This window comes from Pituophis catenifer, unplaced genomic scaffold, assembly GCF_029215685.1.
Source record: "Pituophis catenifer annectens isolate HBS135680 unplaced genomic scaffold, rPitCat1.0.hap2 SCAF_1, whole genome shotgun sequence".
Lineage (NCBI taxonomy): Eukaryota > Metazoa > Chordata > Lepidosauria > Squamata > Colubridae > Pituophis > Pituophis catenifer.
Window position 1 is genome coordinate 5,744,440 of NW_027256881.1, and position 17,402 is coordinate 5,761,841.

The following is a 17,402-nucleotide window of genomic DNA, read 5'->3' on the forward strand; positions in this document are numbered from 1 at the left end:
TGGATCGGGAGGCTCTCCTCAGTCACTCATGCCCTTGTCACCTCACGGTTAGATTATTACAACGCACTCTACATGGGGCTACCCTTGAAGAGTGTTCGGAGACTACAGTTGGTCCAGAACGCAGCCACGCAAGCTGTCGTGGGTGCACCTAGGTACACCCACATTACACCAATTCTCTGCGAGCTGCACTGGCTCCCTATTGGTCTCCGGTCACAATTCAAGGTGTTGGTTATTACCTTTAAAGCCCTACATGGCTCAGGGCCAGGTTATCTTCGAGACCGCCTTCTGCCGCATAGCTCCCAGTGACCGGTAAGATCCCACAGAGTTGGTCTCCTCCGGGTCCCGTCAACTAAACAATGCCGGCTGGCGGGCCCGCGGGGGAGGGCCTTCTCTGTGGCTGCCCCGGCTCTCTGGAACCAGTTACCTTCTGAGGTCCGGACCATCCCCACCCTATTGGCCTTCCGAAAAGCGGTGAAGACCTGGCTTTTCCAGCAGGCCTGGGCCGTTGATCTCGCTCTTGTGATCTGGCGAGATCCGGCCATGAATGGCGTGAATGAGTTTTTAATGTTTTTAATTTTTCAATGTTTTTTTTAATAATTATTTTTTAAAATGTATTGTGAGCCGCCCTGAGTCTTCGGAGAGGGGCGGCATATAAATTTAATTAATTAAATTAAATTAAATTAAATTAAATCTATCTGAAAATAGGACAAGATGCATTCATGACAAATGGAGAGAGGAAACCCTTCTCCCCAACACTTTAGACCACCTTCTCCTAATCTTCAGAGTAAGGGTGAAAAGATAAATAAGAGTAAAAAAAGATAAATAAAAGATAAATAAGGAAGGCAAAAGGAAACATGTTTAGAACCGAGTAATTTATTAATCTTCATTGGAATAAAATGATATTTTTAGAGAATGTTAATATAGGGCTCCTTGATTTTTTTTTTCTTCATTTTAAAGGTTCCCCTCGCACATATGTGCTAGTCATTCCTGACTCTAGGGGGCGGTGCTCATCTCCGTTTCAAAGCCAAAGAGCCAGCGCTGTCCAAAGACGTCTCCGTGGTCATGTGGCCAGCATGACTAAACGCCAAAGGCGCACGGAACACTGTTCCCTTCCCACCAAAGGTGGTCCCTATTTTTCTATTCGCATTTTTTTACCTGCTTTCGAACTGCTAGGTTGGCAGAAGCTGGGACAAGTCACAGGAGCTCACCCCGTTACGCGGCACTAGGGACTCGAACCGCTGAACTGCCGACCTTTCGATCGACAAGCTCAGCGTCTTAGCCACTGAGCCACCATATCCTTTCCCCAATTGCTGCCGTTCGCTAATGTTATTTGGGTGAATTATTCGGAAATGAGGCAGTTGGTAAGGCAAATGTTTACAATATATTAAAAGGGGCTCTGTGAAGTCTGTCCCTGTGATTAAAAAGGAAAGGAGAAAGGAGCCACCGAAAAGGACTTTTTAATTCTTCGGTAGGACAGTGGCTGAGTGGTACGATGATCCCTTTGTTGTCTTCCTCTCTAATCTTCTTTTTGGGATGTTCGTAATAAGCACAGGCCTGGCCTGGTGTTGTGGTCCGCTGGTGGCCTCCGGAGCTGGCAGCAGAGTCGAATAGTGAGGAGGCTGGGGAGGAACATGGGCAGGTCCTGGAGTCTGGGGAAGGCTTAGATGAGGCCTCTGCGTCGGAGGCAAAGATGGGGCCAGGGCTATCTGGGAGTTATGTGCTGACTCCAGAGCCTCCAGAGTCGGACATCAGAGAGGCAGAGGAACAGGGGGAGCCTATTCCCAGTGCGCGCATGCGCAGAGCTGCCAGAGGGCAAGAACATTTAAGACAAAAGAGGCAACTTGGGAGTAAGGCTTGGAGATGATTGACCCCTCCCATAAGACATAAAGGAGGAGCAAAGGCACGTGAGCCTTTGCAGGAAGCAACTTTCTTTGTGCTGGTCGGTTTAAATTCTGAAGCTCCGTTTTGACTCTGTGCTCCGTGTGGCCTTGCAAAGCTAATTGCCAGTTAGGTCTTTGGCAGTGTGTCAAGGGAAATAAAGGTGGGTGCTTATCAGCCTTATCCCAAAGGACTGTGGCAGACGTCCGTCGGACTCTTGACAAACTATTTGTGACTCATAACGGGCTGTGAATGAACAGAATTCACAGCCGTTGAAAGAAAAAGAGGGGTTTTGGGACTAATTGTGTGCTTCTTACTGTCTCAGGAAGCCTAAGTCAGAACACCTGGCTTCTTCTTTATCTTGCCAGCTTAAGCTTTGGTGAATTCTGTGGAACAGTTGTGGGTTTTCAAGAGGTCCTCTAAGTAAGCCAACATCCCCCTTTTCACTGGGCAGCCTTCAGAGGCTTCCTCCACCCTTCTCACGTGCTCAATGGCCCTTTCCAGGATTTTGTCCCTTTCAGGAATGGTCTCTCCTATTCCAGCTTCCTCACCTTCAGCTCCTGATTTCATATACTGCAACATATAAACCCGAATTATTTCTCCCTGCTCGATCACAGTCCTTCTGATGTCCGGTAGGTCCGTCTCCTCGGCCAGGCTCAGCAGACGAAGCAGAGCGTGGCAGAGTTGCATTCGGAGGCTAGCGCTGTATTTGAACTCCAAGAAGTCTTCGGCGTTCTCACTCCGCTGCAAAGCGATCACCAGCGCATCCCAAATCTGGGAGAACTGCTTGGGAGTCCCATAATGCCTCCTCTCAGATGGCACGGAGAGAGCGGCGGCTGATTTGATGCGGACTTTAAAATTCTTGCAGGACTTGACCGCCGACGTGAGGGCGTCATAGGCTTTGCCGGTCCAAGGGGCTTCTCCTAAAGAATTCAGAATAGGTAAAAATAAAAATAAATTACCAGGCTTATCAGGAATTCAATGATTGCTCCTTTCTTTTAAAATGTCTCCTCTAACGAAATTTGTGATAGTTTTGTTAGTTTCCAGCAAAAAACGGCCAAATGACTTAAAACTACAATTGAGCCCAAAATTTATGTTGCTAAGCGAGATAATTGTTGAGTGAGGTTTGACCCATTTTACGATTTTTCCTGGCACAGTTGTTAAGGGAATCACTGCAGTTGTTATGGGAATCATGGTTGTTCAGTGAAAGTGACTTCTCCATGGACTTTGCCTGTCATTAGATCGCAAAAGGGGATCACATGACCTTGGGACACGACAACCGTCATAAATGTGAGCCAGTTGACAATCATCTGAATTTTGATCACGTGACCCTGGGGACACTGCAATGGTTGTAGGTGTGAAAAATGGTCATAAGTCACTTTTTTCAGTGCTGTTATAACTTTGAGCGATCACTAAATGAACTGCTGTAAGTCGAGGACTACCTATGTTATTATGAGGATTATCATTACTCTATGGCTTTGCGTGTACACTGAGAGCTTCTGCGCTGGAGACAAATTCCTTGTGTATCTAATCACACTTGGCCAAATAAAGTATAGAATAGAATACAGAATAACAGAGTTGGAAGGGACCTTGGAGGTCTTCTAGTCCAACCCCCTGCTTAGGCAGGAAACCCTACACCACTTCAGACAAATGGTTATCCAACATCTTCTTAAAAACTTCCAGTGTTGGAGCATTCACAACTTCTGGAGGCAAGTTGTTCCACTGGTTAATTGTTCTAACTGTCAGGACATTTCTCCTTAGTTCTAGGTTGCTTCTCTCCTTGATTAGTTTCCACCCATTGCTTCTTGTCCTGCCCTCAGATGCTTTGGAGAATAGCTTGACTCCCTCTTCTTTGTGGCAGCCCCTCAGATACTGGAATGCTGTTTATTTATTTATTTATCAAATTTTTATACCGCCCTTCTCCCAAAGGGACTCAGGGTGGTGTACAGCCAAGATAAGAACCAACAATATAAAAGTTAAAAACAATGTAAAATTATTAGATCGTTTGGCCAATCATCTAAAACACAATAACCCATTAAAATAATATTTTAGGCCAGCCCTGCTTGATGGAATAATAGCGTCTTAAGGGCGTGGCGGAAGGTACGGAGGTCGGAAATCTGGCGAATCTCTGGGGGCAGCTCGTTCCAGAGGGCAGGTGCTCCCACAGAGAAGGCTCTCCCCCTGGGGGTCGCCAGTTGCCACTGTCTAACCGACAGCACCCTGAGGAGACCTTCTCTGTGGGAGCGTACTGGTCAGTGGGAGGTTATCATGTCTCCCCTAGTCCTTCTTTTCATTAAACTAGACATACCCAGTTCCTGCAACCATTCTTCATATGTTTTAGCCTCCAGTCCCCTCATCATCCTTGTTGCTCTTCTAGAATCTCCACATCTCGACAAAAGTATTTCTCCTGTCCTCTTCTCCCATCCCCCCCTTCGCTCCCCTCCCCTCCCATTCAACCTAAAAACGCTCTGTCGCTTTTACTTACCCAATGGCAAGGCAGGGTTTTTAAAGACATTTCCCAGGGCGTAGCAGGCGTTCCAACGCACTTTCATCGTGGCATCACTCTGCACCGTCGAAGTCAGAGCCTGGATGGCTTCCTCAATGGGTTGGCTGAATCTGGGATTGGCAATGTGGCACGGCTGGAGAAAATGAAGGAGGTTTCCCAGAGCTCGGACAGCATTGCTCTTGACCTGAGAGAGAGATGGGAAAAGTCCGTTGCTTGGACTGTAAAAACTAGATCTGCTCCGGCCTTAAGGTACTGAACGATGTCATGAATCCATCTTGCTCTGTAGCTCCAGCCCTTTTGGACCTCTGAACCAATAGGATGATACCACACCAGGGGTGGGCTTCAAAAACTTTAGCAAGGGGTTCTCTGCCTAGTTGCTGGGTGGGCGTGGCCAGGGTGGGTATGGCCTAGTTGGCTTCTTGCACTACGGCCGGGGGGGGGGGGGGAGGGGGGGTATTTTTGCCCTACCCAGGGTCTGAAGGCTTTCGTCAAGCCTCCGGGAGGGCGAAAACAGGCTCCAGAGCCTCCTAGAAAGGCTCTGGAGCCTGGGGAGAGCAAAAAAACAGGACTACCGGGCCCACCGTGCCATCACGTGCCAAAAGGGGGGGGAAGCACGGGGGGGGGCGCATAGAATTATGGATGTGGGCACAGGTGCGTGTGACCCCACCGCACTTCCCCCGCTTTTGGCACACGATGGCAAAAAGATTAGCCATCACTGCTATATATTGATGTTTATTTGATTGATTGATTTTTATCCTGCCTTTATTACTTACTTATTCAAGGTGGCAAACATGCCTAAAACACCTTCCTTCTCCTATTTTCCCCACAACAACCCTGTGAGGTGGGTTGGGCTGAGAGAGAGGAACTGGCCCATCGTCTCTTCCTCCAGAAAATGGCTTCAACTGTTTTTCAAGGCAAGACTTGATTCCTACTGATTTCAAATTAATCAATCAGGCGTCAAATTTAGTCAAAAGGCAATCGTTACCTTTTTACTGCCTTCCTATGAATTATTTTCCATTCCGGCTGCCCTTTCTAACAAATTAATTAAGAACTGGGGCACAAGTTTACTTTATTTATTTATTTAATTTTATTTATTAGTTCGATTTATATGCTGCCCTTTTCCGGAGACTCAGGGCGGCTTACAAAGTGTTAAGCAATAGCCTTCATACTTTTGTATATACCTGCTTAGTAGGGCTTTTTGGCCCCCCCTAAGCGCTGTTCTATTTTATATAAAGTCAGCTTATTGCCCCCACAAACCGGGTCCTCATTTTACCTACCTCAGAAGGATGGAAGGCTGAGTCAACCTTGAGCCTGGTGAGAATTGAACTCACAGTAATTGCAGGCAGCTGGCAGCTAAGTGCTACTTAACAGCACTTTAGTCCGCTGCACCACCAGGCTCCTTTATAAGTAACTCAAGGTGGCAAACATGCCTAAAACGCCTTCCTCCTCTTATTTTCCCCATCACAACAACCCTGTGAGGTGGGTCGAGCTGAGAGAAAGTAACTGGCCCGAAGTCACCCAGCCGGTTTTCATACCTAAGGCGGGACTAGAACTCACAATCTCCTGGTTTCTAAGTCAGCCTCTTATCCGCTATACCAAGCTGGCTCTGAAGACAGAAAACCCACAGTAGGTCCCAGTGGTGGGTTTCAAATGGTGTTACCACCGGTTCGCATCATGCACGTGCTTTGCGCGCGCGTACTTGTTTCATGCGTGTGCATGCCAAACTTGCGCTCCGCGAAAGCGCAGTGTATTACAGAACAGCTGAGACATGGCAACCCGCTTGCCGCGCCTTTCATCTGGGCTAAAAACAACCAAATAAAAGGTATCTATAACACAGGGGCAGGTGGGAGGGCCAACCTAACCATCAGAGAGAACCGGTTCGCTCGCAGCTCACCATCATCGCTACCGGCTCGCCCAAACCGTGCCGAACCAGTAGAAGCCTACCACTGGTAGGTCCATTTTCCAATGAAAATCTTTCTCATTTAAATAAGTAACTGTTCTGCCCCAGCTACGGAGCCCAGAGAATGCAGCACACACACAAACTATGAACCAAACTCAATTTACTTCCAAACGTAGTTTTTTACAAATGCAGGCTGTTAACTAAAACGTCCTTAACAACCTGCCAGAAATTCCACAGAAAGATAAAGTCTTACGAGAGTTGGCAAAAAGCCCAGAAGCAAGGTTTGCAAAGAAAATCCAGATTCAATGATCCTCGAGCGAACATGCGTTGTTTCCTGCAGCTTTTTAGAAGCTGTGTGCAAACTTAAATAGGCTAAGGGAGTGGCCAATTAGCCCCAAGCCTTACTCTCGAGGAGACCTCCTCCTGAGGAGCCACTCCTGCCTTTTGGCAGCTCTGCGTGCCCGTGCATTGAGAAGAGGCTCCTCCACTTTGTCCTCTGTACTTAAAGGAGCCTCTGGAGGGTCTGAAGGCCCTGGCTGAATCCCTGCCTCTGGCACCACATCTTCTTCAGCCTCCTTGCTGTCTGACTCGAGCACCGGCTGCACAGGCTGCTGGCACGACACCACAACAGTCTCCTCATCGTCGGGATCAGCAACAATCTGCGCAGGCTGCTGGCAGGCCACAACACTAACTCTGATTTTTCTGCCCTTCACAGGTTAATCCATCTCATCACACACTTTCTGTCCTGACTGAATCACTTGGTGTTTTGCTTGGCACTTACCCACTTATATGTAACTTGACAAACTTTGCCTGCCAAACTGTGCCTTTCAGCTGTGCCTCCATTGCTGCCTATTTACAAGCACACATGCGCAACTTTTGAGATACTTGCCTTATCCTTGTCTTTCGATGCCTCAGTTGCTGATCGTAACATTTTCAGGAGTAACACGTCTGAGAATTCATCCTGGAAGCTTTGTCCCATTAGCTCCCTGTTTCCCACCAAACAAAAAAAAACAAAGAGATTAGAAACAGCTCCAACTGGATCAAAAATACCAAACAAATTAAATATCCACAGGAGTCCATCTTGAAGCAGCCCCTCCAATTTATTCCTTTTTGTATCTTTCCTTGTTTTTAAAGAGGGCTTGATTTGGAGAGATTAAAGCATTTTTTTAAAATAACATGTTCCTATCTGAGAAGACATCAGAAAAATGTGGCATTGTGAGTGAGATGGGTAATCTCTAAATCTGATACAGGGACTTTGACTTTTTATTCCCTTTCCTCTGTCCCTTTCAGCATACAGTTGAAAGATATAGTATTCATTTGAAAACGGCCTCTCAGAGTGCATTCCCTTCCTTCAGGATACTTCTGTATGTTTTTACTATTAGTCTTCTCATTGTTTCTATCACCCATCTCCTCCCACTTATGACTGCATGACTGTAACTTACTTGCTTGTATCCTTATGATTTATATTGATTGTTTCCTAGTATAATTTGATTGCTTATTTGTATCCTATGACTATCATTAAGAGTTGTACCTTATGATTCTTGATGAATGTATCTTGTCTTTTTATGTACACTGAGAGTATGTGCACCAAAGACAAATTCCTTGTGTGTCCAATCACATTTGGCCAATAAAGAATTCTATTCTATTCTATTCTATTCTATTCTATTCTATTCTATTCTATTCTATTCTATTCTATTCTATTCTATTCTATTCTATTCTTTCTATTTCTATTCTATTCCTAGTCTGTTCTTCTTTCAATAACGCCAAATTATGTAAGCCACCAGGAGTCATTTGGATTATGGCCAAATGAAATATGTTAGTAAATAGCTGAAAAATGAAGTTGCAGCTCCAAAATTCAGGTACCTCTTGACAATTTGGATAAACACAAAACAGGCCTAGAGTCTAGACCAGCAGCCCCAAACCTTTTGGGCACTAGAGGCCAGTCCCATGGATGGTGGTTTTTCCGTGGACTGGAGGGGCATGGTTTTGTACACTGCCTGGATGTCGTGCGCAGATGGTGCTTCACTCGCGTGGTCCATGCTGGGCCACGGACCAGTGCCAGTCTGCAAATTAGGGGTTGGGGATCTCTAATCTAAACAGCACACAACTGAGGCAACCGTCCACTAACTTGGTGGGTTTTGAACTTGGTAACCTTAAGAGGTGTGGACTACAACTCTCAGAAGTCCCCAGCCGGCATTCTGGGAGTTGGAGTCCACATCTCTTAAAGTTGTCAAGTTTGAGAAACATTGCTGTAACTTCATTCAATACAAATAAAACAAGAACTGACTTCTCAAGACAGAACCTTTTTCATGATGATGTAGTGTACTAACATTCTGCCTCAGAGTTCATTTATCTTAATATGGGTTAAAAGCAGTGGTGAAATCCAATTTTTTTTACTACCGGTTCTGTGGGCATGGCTTGATGGCTGTGGTTTGGCTTGGTGAGCGTAGCAGGTGAAGGATACTGCAAAATCTCCATTCCCACCCCACTTCAGGGGAAGGATAATGCAAAATCTCCATTCCCACCCCATTCTGGGGCCAGCCAGAGGTGGTATTGGCCGGTTCTCTGAACTACTCAAAATTTCCGCTACCGGTTCTCCGAACTGCTCAAAATTTCCGCTACCAGTTCTCCAGAACCTGTCAGAACCTGCTGGATTTCACCCCTGGTTAAAAGGCACCAAATACTGTCAGATTAAAAAAAAATCGTCCAAGCCCTTTGAAACTTATTTAAGTTGAATTTTTGAAGCTGCGGGATTGTTATGAATTGCATAGCTAGTCCTTACTTGCTGACCGCAATTTGGACCGGCAACTCAGTCGGTAAGTGCAAAATCATGTGACTGGGACTCACGATTTTACTTCCACCTTCCATACAGTGTAGTATTAATTCTGCTTGTTGCAAGTGACAACACGCCCCAATTGCAAAGCGATCAGGTGACTGAGAGACCGCCACAGTCATAAATGTGAGGATTTGTTGCAAAGTTCCTTTTTTTTTAGCCCTGTCATAACTTGGGACAGGAAGGGAAGGGAAGGGAAGGGAAGGGAAGGGAAGGGAAGGGAAGGGAAGGGAAGGGAAGGGAAGGGAAGGGAAGGGAAGGGAAGGAAAGGAAAGGAAAGGAAAGGAAAGGAAAGGAAAGGAAAGGAAAGGAAAGGAAAGGAAAGGAAAGGAAAGGAAAGGAAAGGAAAGAAGAAATAATCCTAAACCAGCAACTTACTTGTTGATGATTAGAGTGTCTGTCAAATTTCCCAAAGACCAAGCTGCTTTGGCACGGACATTCGGAGAATTATCACTGAGCGAATTCAGAATTGTGTTGGCTGTGTCAGCGACAAACATCACATCCTAAGATCAGATATTGGTCATTAATATATTGTTATTTCCCCCCCTCCTACATAGTCTTCTACATACTGTGTTTCCCTAAAAATAAGCCCCAACCGGAAAATAAGTCCTAGCATGATTTTTCAGGATGCTCGTAATATAAGCCCTACCCCCGAAATAAGTCCAAGTTAAGATCGTCAGCCAGACGGACATTTTTAGTAACGTATTCCCCCCAAAATAAGACCTAACCAGAAAAGAAGCCCTAATGCGTTTTTAGGAGCAAAAATTAATATAAGACCCAGTCTTATTTTCAGGGAAACATAGGTATCTGTGTAATTTCTTCCTTGACACCATTGAATTTTAAGAATGTGCTTTCTCCTCTAAGGAAGCAGTATTGTCTTACCCAAGTTTTACTAATGTTTAATTACAGATGAGCTGTAGCCCAATTTGTCTGATCCCCTGATGTTGCAAGTGCATTGGAAAAAACTTTTCATTTCATTGCTATCACAGCTACTTAAGAATCAACCGCAATCGCTTCTATGCACCATATACATACCCTCATCACAATCTTATCAGTGCATTAATTGCTTTTCTGCATTTGCTAGTAACCTTGCAAATGTTTTGGCTTGCCAGCAGCCAGTGGATCTGGCAACAGATTTGGACAGTGAGGAGGTTGGGGAGGAACATGGGCCAGTCCTGGAGTTTGGGGAAGGCTCTGATGAGGGCTCTGTGTCGGAGGCAAAGAGGGGGCCAGGGCCTTATCCCAGTTATCAGCTGCCTTTGGAGTCAGACATCAGTGAGACAGATGAACAGCTGGAGCCTGTTCCCAGTGTGCGCATGCACAGAGTTGCCAGACAAAGGGAACAGCTAAAGAACAAGGGTCGACTTGGGAGTAAGGCCACAGGTGGACGATGAATGGACCCTCCCAGAGGGAATAAAAGAGGAGCGAAAGGGGAGTAGAATTTGCAGGAGACAATTAGTTTGCTTAATTGGTTTGCGACTCCTTGCCAAGTTTTGAAGATATGGGCCTGGCAGCTCTCCAAGCCAGATAAGGTCTGTGACTGTAAATTCTCCCTTGAAAGACTTTGCTGGATATGAATGAGAAGAATTCACAGTAACTTAAGACAAGGAGTCTGCTTCATGCTCTTGGGAAGGCTAGGTCAAAACAGCAACTGCACACTGCTCTTCGGAACCGCACCCTTATTGGACTCTCCTTTCTTGCTTCATAACTGACTTTCTTTTGTAAACTGCCCCCAATTCCATTTCTACGGCAATTGCTAAGCTATTTCATCCCCCCACCCCCCCAGAGACAGACATTCACTCATTCATTCTTTTCATGAATGAAGGCAAATATACATGTCCAAAGATAATGTTGCAGGATCTAATCTGGGCCGATTACTGGGACCAGAGGTTTTATTCTTCCGAGCTTTTGGACTCATGCTGGAATTTCTCTCTCATCAGAATTAGCGCTTTTGGGCTATTCTATCGTATTTATGTGGTGCCTGGTTGCGTGTGGATTTTTAATTGTCCATTGGGGTGTTGACAGGTGGCTTTTAAGCCGCTGGCTGTTGCACAAGGAACTCTTGGCAGATGCATGAAGAATCAACAGGCAACAACTTAATAGCCGGCCATCAATACCCCAATCGACAACTAAACAGTTGTGTCGGTTGGGGTATTGAGTTCGAAAGCTCAGAAGACTAAGCCTCTGGTCCCGGTGACCAACCGAGATCCTGCATTTAAAGCTTTATAAGGCTGCCCAACTCAGCGTGATTCGTGCTTACACTAGTGGCCAAAATTGTGGAAACCTTTTGGGAAAAGTGTATTTTTGAGGTTTGATGGCTAATAACATCACTTTTTTTTTTTTTTTGGAGTTTCAAGATAATCCTATTCCACTGCTGGAATGGCCTGGGAATAGCCCAGACCTTAACCCAATTGAAAATCTATGGAGCTGACTAAAGAAACTTGTTAGTCGGAAGTGACCCAGCAATAAAACCCAGTTAATAGAAGCAATTGTTCAATCTTGGTTTCACATGATAACAGCTGCAGAACTAAAAGACTTGGTTCACTCCATGGGAAGATGTTATAAGGCCATAATTCATGCTAAAGGTTACCCAACTAAGTATACAGAACAATTAAAACTCGGACCACATTTTTTCTGAATAGTTTTTATCCCAGAGCTATAATTGCACTCAACAATGAACTAAAGGGCCACCATCAGTGAACTGTTGGACAGCATTACGTGGTCTGTTGTGTGGATGCTTGGGTGGTTTTAGGGGTGGGGAATTTTTGGTGGGGGGGGCGTCTGGGGATTGTCATGTGAGCCGGGTCTGGTCTCTGGGTGTTATGTGAATTTCGTTATATGGGTATACTATGTATACACGTACAATGATAATAAACTTTATTATTATTAACTGGCATGGTGATAATTTTTGTATATCTCATTTTTTCTACGTGTTTCAATTTCTTCTTTATACTGTAACTGCTATTCTAATAGCAAATCCTTCATAAAAGTTACTGCATTACATTCTTGATTAAATTATCTTTCCACTGATATATAATTTTATGGTACCACTTCAAAATAAAGTGATGTTATTAGCTAGTTTTAGAAAATACACTTTTCCCAAAAGGTTTCCACAATTTTGGCCACTACTGTACAGTGTAAAAGTCAAGGTGGTTGTGGGTATGCATTTCTGTAGTTTATTCAAAAGTGGTTTGTCACTGCTTTCTCCTAGATGTTTCGACTCCCTTATCTGGCCTACTGTCCTGAGGTTCCCTGGTGTCTGTCAATTACTTTTGAGACCAGCCAAGGTTGACTAGATGCTGCCATCTGCTGAGGAAAAAAACTTCACTCACAAATAGAGATTTAAATGCCTGGATTTCTCCCCCCCCCCATTTTGGGATAGGACACCCTTTGGGATAGGGTTCCCACCCTAATGATATTCCAAAAGGCTCTGAAGACCTAGCCAGTTCTCTCAGACTTTTCTCTAAGGTAAATACTGAGTCCTTATCCTGTTGTTTGTTTTTATTATATATAGCTGGTAACCCAGCATTGCCCGGGTATTTATAGACGTCGAAGCCTTTGTCTGACAGGGAGCCATTGAGAGGAGCCTTTCTTCCCCCTACTCCCATGCCCATCATCCCTGCCCTCTCTCTTCCTCCTCCCATGCACTCCTCTTTCCCGCCCTATCTACGATCCTGGCACTTTGCCCCAAATCCATCAGGTGCTTCCCCATTGCTCCACTGGAGGGAGAATGTCATGGCTGCCTTTCCAGAGGAACTGACATCACAAACAATTGCCATTCTAGGACGCTGTACTTGCTCTCCTTAACGGCCCAGGCATTCCACAGTTATGCTGGAACACATACACACAGACACACACACCCCAGGGACGTCTTATCCCCACAGTATTTGTTTCCAGATAGTAAGTCACCTGTGTACCAAGTTTGGTTGAAATTGCTCAAGGCGTTCCAGAGTTATGCTGGAACATACATACATACAGCCTTTTTATATAGATATAAGATAATTATCTTTTCCAGACAAAAATGGGAGTCTTCTTTATGTTTCTTTCTAATTTTTAAGGAACAGACATTGGAAGTCAGGTGGCTCTAAAGTTATAATTATTAATTAATTATCTTAATAATAAATGCTGTGGCAAAAATTCTGTGCAGGTAGTCCTTGACTAATGACCACAATTGAGCCCCAAATTTCTGTAGTTAAGTGAGACATTTCTTAAGTGAATTTTGCCTCATGACATTTCTTGCCACAGTTGTTAAGTGAATCCCTGCAGTTGCCAAGTTACTAACAGGATTATTAAGTGAACCTGGCTTCCCCATTGACTTTGCTGGTCAGGAGGTCACAAAAGATGATTACATGACCTTGGGACAAAGCAACGGTCGTAAGTATGAACCCGTTGCCAAGCCTCTGAATTTTGACCACATGATCAGGGGGATGCTGCAAAGGTCATAACTGTGAAAAATGGTCATAAGTCCCTGTTTTCAGTGTCGTTATCACTTTGAACAGTCACTAAACGAGCTGTTGTAAGTCAAGGACGACCTGTACATGGTGAATAATATCTGCGGGGCTGAGTGGGTTTTGTGCAGAGGGGAAAAAAAGTGGCTATAAGCATCACTCTGATCTGAGAAGAGATCATGTCAACTGCTCTTTTACAAAACAGTGAAAAGAAAGCTGAAGAAGCTTCTTGGATGAGAAGCGAAATGTCTTCAAAGAAAAACCAAGAAAGTCCCGTTGCCTCTTGGGAAAAAAAAACACTTTTGGGGCAACCATGATCTGGCTGACTGAGAATCTCTGTAAAACAATGAAAACTTTTTCCAGCGCTATAAAACAAGATTCCTCTTTTTCCAGGTACGGCGCCGTTTAGGTGTTGGCTGAGGAAGTTTCGTTTTGCAAGGCGGATAAAGCAAAAACCAGCTCAGGTGCTTTACCTGCTGAAGGCACGGGAAGACAACATACACTCCAAGCGCCCGTGAAGCTGCGGCTTTCACCAGAGGATTCTCACTGTGGCTGAGTCCCAGAAGGACTGTGATGCAAAGGATCTGCTTGTCATCCTGCAGCAACAACAGAAAGAAGTCAATCCTTGAGCATTGCAAAACTTAATAGCATTTAGCAATAGCCTTTAGACTTATATACCGCTTTACTGTGCTTTACAGCCATCTCTAAGCAGTTTACAGAGTCAGCAAATTTCCCCCAACAATCTGGGTCCTCATTTTATCCACCTCGGAAGGATGGAAAGCTGAGTCAACCTTGAGCAGGTCAGGATCAAACTCCTAGCAGTGGGCAGAGTTAGACTGAAATAGCAATAACACTTATATACCGCTTCACTGTGCTTTTACAGCCCTCTCTAAGCTATTTACAGAGTCAGCGTGTGGCCCCCAACAATCTGGGTCCTCATTTTACCGACCTTGGAAGGATGGAAAGCTGAGTCAATCTTGAGTCGGTCAGGATCAAACTCATAGCAGTGGGCACAGTTAGACTGCAATAGCAATAGCCTTTAGACTTATATACCACTTCACAGTGCTTTCCAACCCTCTCTAAGCGGTTTACAGAGTCAGCCTATGGCCCCAAACAATCTGGGTCCTCATTTTATTGACCTCGGAAGGATGGAAGGCTGAGTCAACCTTGAGCCTGGTTAGATTCGAACTGCCAAATTGCAGGCAGCCAGCAGTCAGCAGAAGTAAGCTGCAGTATTGCACTCTAACCACTACACCACTGTGGCTCTTAGTAGATTAATCTCAATCTACTAACGTGTTTCATCACAGGAGTAAATTAAAAGGCTCAATGTAGAAACTGAGGCAGTGCCAAAGGAAGGCAAAGTACTGGCAGTGTCCCCTTTTTAGAACGACTTAGTCTCAGGTGCAAAGAACTAGGACTATACCATCAAGTAGCAGTTAAGATGATTTATTGCTCAAGCTATACACAAGAATCTAGTCAATAAGGTTCAATACAGGTAGTCCTCGACTTACGACCACAATTGAGCCCAAAATTTCTACTGCCTAAATGAAACGTTTGTTAAGTGAGTTTTGTCCTGTTTTATGACCTTTCTTGCCAAAGTTGGCAAGAAGTGAATCGCTGCAGTTGTTAAGTTAGTAACAAGGTTCTTAAGTGAATCTGGTTTCCCCCATTGACTTTTCTGGTCAGAAAGTCGCAAAAGGGGATCATGTGACTCCTGGACACTGCAACCGTCGTAAATAGGAGTCAAGTGTCAAGCATGCGGTTTTTGATCACGTGATCATGGGGATGCTGCAATGGTGGTAAGTGTGAAAAATGGTCATAACTCCCTTTTTCAGTGCCATTGTAACTTCAAAGGTCACTAAATGAACGGTTGTAAGTAGAGGACTATCTGTATGAGATAATGGTCAACAGAATTCAAAAGGGATGGACTTGGATCATTTGTGGGAATGTAACAATTCAAAGCTGATGACCTGCTTAACTCCGCCCCCCACCTCTGCCTGCTCTTCTCCTACACTTACAGCAGGGGGCACCAGAAGCAATATAGTTCTCAACAGATGCAATAGTTCACAACATGAAATGACTCTATGCCATTTTGCCAGCTTCGCAGTCTCAGCAAGCATCTCTGCCAGCAAAACGAAACAACATTTATTTATGGCTTTCAAATCTTGAATTTGCAAAACTAGGTCCTAGCCATGTACTTACAGGGAGACGGCTAAAAGCTTCGGGCAAAATAGAGGAGAGGGCATCACATGTGCTGGTCTGGAGAGTTGGGTGCTCGGCATTTTGGAGGGCAGCTGGTAAAGGTCCATTCAGCATCCTTGTCCAGAATGTCACAACCTGTGCGGTGGAAAAGAGAAGCATGGCAGTTTCATTTACAGAGAGATATGTTTTTATGAATAGCACTAGCACTGAGATTTATATACCACCCAATAGTGCTTTACACCCTCTGAGTGCTTTATGGTATCAGCATATTGCCCCCAACAATCTAGGTCCTCATTTTACCAACCTTGAGCCAGTCAGGATTGAACTCCTGGCTGTGGGCAGAGTTAGCTTGCAATATTGCATTCTAACCACTGCACCACCATGGCTCTTACTATTAATCAAGATATGAATGAATTAAAGCAAAGGCTATTGTTTGTAAAGCACATCTTGCCGTCATTCATGTATTTTATTTATTTTATTGATTAGTTTTTTAATTCCACTGTTATTATTATTAGAAATAACTCAAGGCAACAAATACTGTAAAGAATAATCTCTACTCCTCCTATTTTCCCAGCAACAACCCTGTGAGGGAGTTGGGCTGAGAAAAAGGAACTGGTCCATCGTCTCTTCCTCCAGAAATTGTTTTTCAAGGCAAGACTTGATTCCTACTGATTTTAAATTAGTCAATCAGGTGTCAAATTTAGTCAAAAGGCGATCATTATCTTTTGACTTCCTTCCTTTGAATTATTTTTCATTCCAGCTGCCCTTTCTAACAAGTAAATTAAGATCTGGAGGTCAAGTTTACTTTATTTACCTTTCCTGTTGAATTTTTATTCTATCATTGTGATTTATAGGGGCCTCTTTACTACTGTTTGTTAATTGAGCTACCTTAAAAAAACACTTTTTCAACTGGAGATGGGAAGAAAATGTTTCAAATTTTAAAAAAAACAACCCAAAGCCAATTTCCTGGCTGCGATAAACGAAGCAAAACATTATAACTGTAGATATACGTTTGTAATATTTTATATTTTACATTTTATATTTTTGTTTCTTGTGCTTTTTATTTGAAATGTGATGGGAATGTACCATACAATAAATAAGTAATAAAGAAAAACAAAACGGAGGACAGAAAATATAATTATTTTATATTTTATAAGGGGCTATGGTGGCACAGTGGTTAGAATGCAGTACTGCAGGCTACTTCTGCTGACTGCCGGCTGCCTGCTATTTGGCAGTTCAAATCTCAACAGGCTCCAGGTTGACTCAGCCTTCCATCCTTCCGAGGTCGGTAAAATGAGGACCCAGATTGTTGGGGGCCATATGCTGACTCTATAAACCTCTTAGAGACGGCTGTAAAGCACTGTGAAGCGGTATATAAGTCTAAGTGCTATTGCTATAATACCATAATAGTAATAGTAATAATAATAATAATAATAATAATAATAATAATAATAATAATAATAATAATAATAATTTTATTTCTATACCGCCCTTCTCCCGAAGGACTCAGGGCGGTGTACAGCCTATTTAAAAACACAGACAAAACAATGATATAAAATTTAAAATAATTAAATAAGTGGCTCAAATTTAAAACCCCAATAAATTTAAATACCCCAATTTAAAACTATTGTATTG

General features: G+C 44.0%; 1 protein-coding gene across 1 annotated transcript in view; it reads right to left on the reverse strand.

Moving 5' to 3' along the window:
• Positions 1–876: 876 nt before the first annotated feature.
• HEATR6 (HEAT repeat containing 6) overlaps positions 877–17,402 on the reverse strand; it is a 48,635-nt gene continuing 32,109 nt past the window's right edge. Inside the window, exons 15-20 of the mRNA XM_070932019.1 lie at positions 15,768–15,902; positions 14,039–14,161; positions 9,496–9,620; positions 7,174–7,270; positions 4,364–4,568; positions 877–2,801 (exon numbers count right to left, since the gene is read on the reverse strand). Coding sequence (XP_070788120.1) covers positions 2,248–2,801; positions 4,364–4,568; positions 7,174–7,270; positions 9,496–9,620; positions 14,039–14,161; positions 15,768–15,902 — 1,239 coding nt within the window. The 3' untranslated portion in view covers positions 877–2,247. The remainder of the gene's footprint in view (positions 2,802–4,363; positions 4,569–7,173; positions 7,271–9,495; positions 9,621–14,038; positions 14,162–15,767; positions 15,903–17,402) is intronic.